This window comes from Ixodes scapularis, unplaced genomic scaffold, assembly GCF_016920785.2.
Source record: "Ixodes scapularis isolate PalLabHiFi unplaced genomic scaffold, ASM1692078v2 PGA_scaffold5__190_contigs__length_132052651, whole genome shotgun sequence".
Lineage (NCBI taxonomy): Eukaryota > Metazoa > Arthropoda > Arachnida > Ixodida > Ixodidae > Ixodes > Ixodes scapularis.
In genome coordinates, this window is record NW_024609880.1 from 7,269,612 (window position 1) to 7,275,611 (window position 6,000).

The 6,000-nt window shown below is 44.3% G+C and overlaps 1 protein-coding gene across 1 annotated transcript in view; it reads right to left on the minus strand.

Moving 5' to 3' along the window:
• LOC8042531 (retinol dehydrogenase 11) overlaps positions 1-5,735 on the minus strand; it is a gene marked incomplete at its 5' end in the record, with an annotated part of 61,331 nt that extends 55,596 nt beyond the window's left edge. The window contains 2 exons of the mRNA XM_042294010.1: positions 426-549; positions 5,715-5,735. Of these exons, the coding sequence (XP_042149944.1) occupies positions 426-549; positions 5,715-5,735 (145 nt within the window). The remainder of the gene's footprint in view (positions 1-425; positions 550-5,714) is intronic.
• Positions 5,736-6,000: the final 265 nt, after the last annotated feature.

The following is a 6,000-nucleotide window of genomic DNA, read 5'->3' on the forward strand; positions in this document are numbered from 1 at the left end:
CTGTCACGTGGCTCTCCTCTCATCTGTTGTCTGCCGCTCTACCTGTTCAAGTTCGGCGGCCGCTTCTCGTGGCGATCTGCCAGGCTTTGTCACTGTAGAGGAGGCTATGGCATAAGTTAGCTAAATGTAGTGTGAGATATATTTGTACAGTTCCGCGCGCCACCTTCTTGACGATTTTGTTTTAATTACTATAATTACTGAAAATAAGAAAACGGCAGGAAGAAGATTCAGTCGTCCCGCCTCTAGCGCAAGCTTGCTGCATTTGAGAAAGGCTTCGGCGTTTCGGGCGCGCAGTTAAAGCCCGGCGGAAGGCACAGAGCGCGTGCTGATGTCAAGCTTTCGAAACACACGTCCTGCCGTTCCTTTTTTTATTAGCGGTTGTAACGCTACACATATTATATGTAAAAAAAAAAGGATTTACGCACCCGCGTTGCCTCCCGTGACGATGACCGTCTTGCCTTCTAGCGTCTGTGTGGACCTGCAGACGCCCTTACTGTGAACCAGGTAGAGTTTCAGGCAAAGTAGACCGACAGCCACGAGAATAACTATCTTGCTGGTGGCCAGGGACAGCGCGACTCCGAGGATTTCCACTAGGAAATTTGTCATCTTCGTTTGCTGTAAAACAAAACAAACGATTCCGAGGAGGTCAAAAGAACCGGATTTGATCGACCAATCAGCCATCCAATTGGTTACGTACGCTGCTCGGATGCAGAGACGTCATATTTTATTACAGCGACAGCTGTTCGTGGGACACTTCGCTATTTCGCACCGTCGACCGCGCTCTATATCGACGCTAGCCATTTTTGACATTCCGCCAAGAACATTGCATGGGGCGCTGATAACGAGATAACGAGCGAGCAAGATAACATGCATGGCCAGGCATGGTAGCGAGATAATATACGTAGTCAGTAAAACACTCCCCGCCGAGTAATCGGGCAGTGCACTGGGATAGGTGCTTGTGTGACCCAGAATCAGCAAAAACAACAATTCTGGGGAGATACGCAGATAAAACCGCCTTAGAGTTTTACGATGCATTCTGTATCCGAAAGCGAGGGGAAAGCTAGTGCGTTAGTGCCCCGTCAATGCACCTGACAACATACAGAGTGCTATACTGTAAACGAATAACCAGAAAGATGGCATTAATAGTGCGTCTTTGTTGCAATAAACCTACATTTCAGCGTGCACTACCTCTTGTCTACTTCCTTGTTCCCGCTTATTCGGCGCTTTTCGATTCGCATGTCTCACTATTTGTACCGAAGTGACGTAGGAAAACACGCTTTCCTCTTACGCAGACTGCCGAAATGCTCTCTACTTAATACCGTTGGTTCCAAAACGCTATTGAGTTTTCATCCGGTGTGTTACTCCGTGAAAAAAGATACGCCTCTGCGTACTCTATGATGCGCGCTCGCAGCGTTTGCCGTTCATTCAGTCCATCTGCTCCGAATTGACACCTTGACGGTTTCGAGGTAAGTCCTCAGCTCTCGCTGTGCTCCACCTTACGGGTTTCGTAAGTGTTTACAATTTTTAGTTCTACCTTATATGTTATTCTTCCTATTTCTCCTTCTCTCCTTCGTGTCTCCTGATACAGAAGAGGATGGGCGACATGTGGCGACTGTTATGAGCGTCACATGCCAACATAGAGCTTGCTGTGACAAGTGAATTGCGCTTCACTTCGTGAACAGTGTGACAAACTACAATCGCTCCGAAATGGGCTACAGGTTCCTGTTGAGCTCCTTGGTTCATACATGTTAATGTGAAAGGTGACTATTCTACAAAACGCTATACTTGTCCACTTTTTTACTTTCTGGTTCAGTCAGAAATTCAGCCGCGCACATAATAAAGTACCATGCACTGAAAAATGCCAAGGACATTTAGCACTGCAGAGCTCGTTAATCATAATTGTGCCTAATTATATTCCTTTTTTAGCTTTTATTTTGCCGCTCTCAATAGCAACCTTATTTCGGGGCCTAAACATCTACACGCCAAACTGTGTTACGGACATCAGTGCGCACCTTTCAATTTAAATGTGGAATTACTATCGATATTTCTGATGATGTGGATACTATGAAACGAAAAGCGTTCGTTGAAGGAACACGAAAAAAAAGAACGGATTGCGGAAAAATCTGCTAGGAACAACCAGTGACCGACAGCCAGGCCTGTGAGCTTGTGAAAACGACCCCAACCAAGACTGGGCTGCAAGTAGCGGACAACCAGGAACCCTCCGGACGAAGTCCCCAAGGCAGCGGAACAGCGCGACCTCCTTTCGAGAAAAGCCAGAGAGTCGCCGAGACAGTCACCTATTAAAGCTTCTTTCGCGTCGAAGTTGAAAAGGCAAGCCAGAAGAGCCGGACCCGCACATCTGATTGTGAGCCTCTAAGCATCGTTCCACGACCGACGTACGCAGCAAGGTCACTTTTAGTGGACTGAACAAAATAGAACAACGTATCCTCTCTGCTAACATTTGCTTTTTTGATCTATATTTTTGTTTGCTTCATTATGTTTCTTATTGCAGATTGCTGAGATTTAGCTTTGTCTTGTTCGTTTTCATCTAACATAATTAGTACTCAAACGAACCTCATAACAATGTTCTCTTCTAAGATATTCACAGGGAATCGCGAACTCCTGTATTTCCCGAATATGTTCATAACTAGGAGTTTCTGCTTTCCAAGTTTTCTGTCCCTATCCTTGAATGGCACGCCTGAAATATACGAATAGATCGCACGAACGATTTCTTATATTCGGCGTCGATAAGTCACGTCCTCAAATGTATGTATCACGTGTTGCTTAACCTCCTGGAATACTTTATGGTTTGTAAACAAAAAATGTAAGTCCTGTCTGTTTTTTTTTTCCTTTCCGTGTGAACATTCAACGATTATAATTTTAAGCTTAAATTTTAGACAGAAGGTTTGCGTCTTCAATACTGAGTGATGCACGGAAGAGATCTCAGTCTCACAGTAAACTACGCTGCCTATCTTTTTCTTATTGACAGCTTGAACTGGCGTCGCCATACCGTACTACAGCCATCTTACGCTGTTTATGGACACTTAACTTGCAAACCGATTAAGCTTTACCGCGTCCAGTATTGTTTTTCATAGAGAAATTATTTTGACGGTTACGTTGTCAGCTGACCAGTATAGTTAACGGACACGTTCAGTGTCTTCCGTGGTACCCTCTTCCTCGGAACGGTAGTTAAGACTGAAATATTGTCAGGAATTTAAGTATCTCTCCCTTTAGGTCAAACCATACGAACCTTAAAGTAAAACTATGAACTAGTTACTGCACGAGACTATGTCGCAGTTTGCGAGCTGTGGCACGTGACCAAAAGCCGGAGCGGAAGGCAGTCTGTGCTAAATTACAAATAGCGCTAAGACACGGACAGACGAAGAAGTGGACAGGACAGGTGTTTAACACACACTCCGTACTACTAGCGCCACACAGGAGGCATTAGCGTAAACACTTAAGGGTTGGTTGGCTGTGGCTCCAGTCTGGAAGACCATTTTTTGTGGAACTTTGCGAGAGAGCATATTCAAAAGGACGATTTTTATGTTTCGCGAATCAATAACAGTTTTACTAACGTTTTGCCTCTGACCAAGAAGAGGCGTTTGCACTTCGGGTCAATACAACAAAGAGCCTGCTCCGGTATCCTTACAGAGGCCAGAGTTTCGCCCCTTCGGTGAAAAAGATCGTTGCCCTGATCACGAAAGATGCGCCTTTAATGAACAAAATGCATTCTTCAATAGTACAAGTGTTTCTGCGGATATGTTGACAGTATATGATGAGCGGCAAAATTGCAGTGGCTCCATTATATTCACTTTGAAAGGTATAACAAAACAAAAGTACCTACGAGGGTTATTTGCTTCTTTTTCTTACTTACGATGAACTGAGAAAGATAGATAAAAATATTTTTATTATGCAAAGCATGTAGATAACTACTCTAACTACTTATCGATTTAATTACCGCGTAGATTAAGGTAGCTATTATGGCGTGGATCAAGCTTTTGGGTACCCTCCCCAAAAACATCGCATCTCGGGTTCTCGGTACTTCTATCAGCTAAAAAAAAAAAACAACTGTGATAAAAAAATATTTTTTTTTATTATACGCGATATTTACGCGGATAGATGCTCTAGGTTTTTCATATATAGTGACTGGACAAATTTTGGCTTCATTTCGCTATGAACAGCTTTTAGTTGTTTTTTATGCAAGCGAGCAAAGCAAGCGGCGAGAAAATGAAGGAACAGATAATTTATAAGATAATGCAGGCTAACACACACACAAAAAGAAGTCAATTTAACAGCAGACTTGTAAGGGTTAGTGGAAACGGTGAAGATCTATGATGTAAGCCCACATTCTAAAACACAAGTGGCTTTGTTTTTCACTTTTTCTATACGAGAAATATCAAGTTAGCATAAAAATAATTCTTTCAAATTATATTCAACTATTTCTGCGGCTACCCATTACTTGTCGCGACCTGTAAGCTTCTGTAGGAATGTCCCCTACCTGGACGAGGCATTTACTTTATAGAACGTAAACTCCCCCTATATGGAAGTTGATGGAAGCAATGAGCGTGCGCTTCTAAACTACCAAACTTGTAAAAGTGTCCTGTTTTACCGTATCACCCTATGGTTATTCTGTTGGGCGTCCCGACATCCCAAGCTCAGCTTCGTACTTACAAACTGTCGAATGAAGGGCTAGCCTACGTCACGTGGCCAATAATACGTGCTTAGCCGTTCAGTTGCTCAAAACAAGAACACGTCCGCCAACTCTACTGATAACACTCTCGAATGTAACGTTTCAGGTTTTACAGTTGAAAGGACACACTCACCGACTGGAGACTTGAATTTCGTAAATTTCTGTTATTCCAGTTGCTTCGGCCTGTCTTTTGTGACTGTTTGGCGGCGTCACCCACGACCCTCTGGCCGTCGTTTCTGGAGACACGCCGTTTCTTCTTGTACTTCCCGTTCACTAAGGCGGGACGCAAGATTAGGTCAAGCTGCCCGCCGCCCAGAGCAGCCGAAAGGCGCAACACCTCATTGTACGACGTTAGAACAAAAGGACTCCTCTTCGTTTTCTATTCAAGGGCGCGAAGGCATCACGTCATCACACAAGGACGTAGCCGAGAATGCTTGGCTTTTTGCGCGTAACAAGCAATTTTCGCGGGGACAATGGAACTTTGTCTGGGAGGGGACAAGGAAAACGTCCCAGAGTTTCCAAGGCGCTGCGCGACCAGAAACGTGAGCGAGATTTTATGGGCCTTTTGGGGAGATTTCAGATCCGACTTCAAGGAGCCTTCCAGAAACTAAATTACGACGCTACTCTACGTGCCGACAGAGGGGCTATTGGGGGGGGGGGGGGGGGTGCAATACGACCTAAACTCGTTTTCACCTAAAGAAACGTGGTAATAAGGAGAACGGGATCTCGCGGAACAATAGTAATTTTCCTTTTTATGCTTAGAATTGAGATTATATAGGTCCATTTTAGATTAGGTATATGTTACCTTATTGAGACGTACACGTTTCAAACACCAAAAAGTGTCGCTTCTGCCTCCGACAACCAAAACTTGTAAGAACTGTACTTTGCGTGCCGTACGAACATTGAGCAAAACTTGCTGTTTCTTGAGGTGAAAATGGGTATAAAAGATAAGAGTAAAGTTGTAGTATTGTGCATACGAGCGAACGCGACCACTGTCCGTTTGGGCTGGCCTTGCGTGTTCTACACTGCGCATGCGCGAAGCCCAGACTACGGTCTTAGGTTGTGGCATGGCGACGACGCAGATGCGCAGCAGCATGAAGCGCGTAACGCTAACACTAAGGCACAGCGCTTGCTCCAATATGGGAAATTTCAGTTTAAATCGTGCAGGAAAAAAAATCATGTCTCGAACACTTATATATATAAACGAACATATGCAATAACTTAATCCAACGAATAAAAAAAAAATCAAAGTTTTACGAACCCGCCGAAAGCCGAAATTAACGGCGGAGCCAGGATGCTGGCTCCGCCGT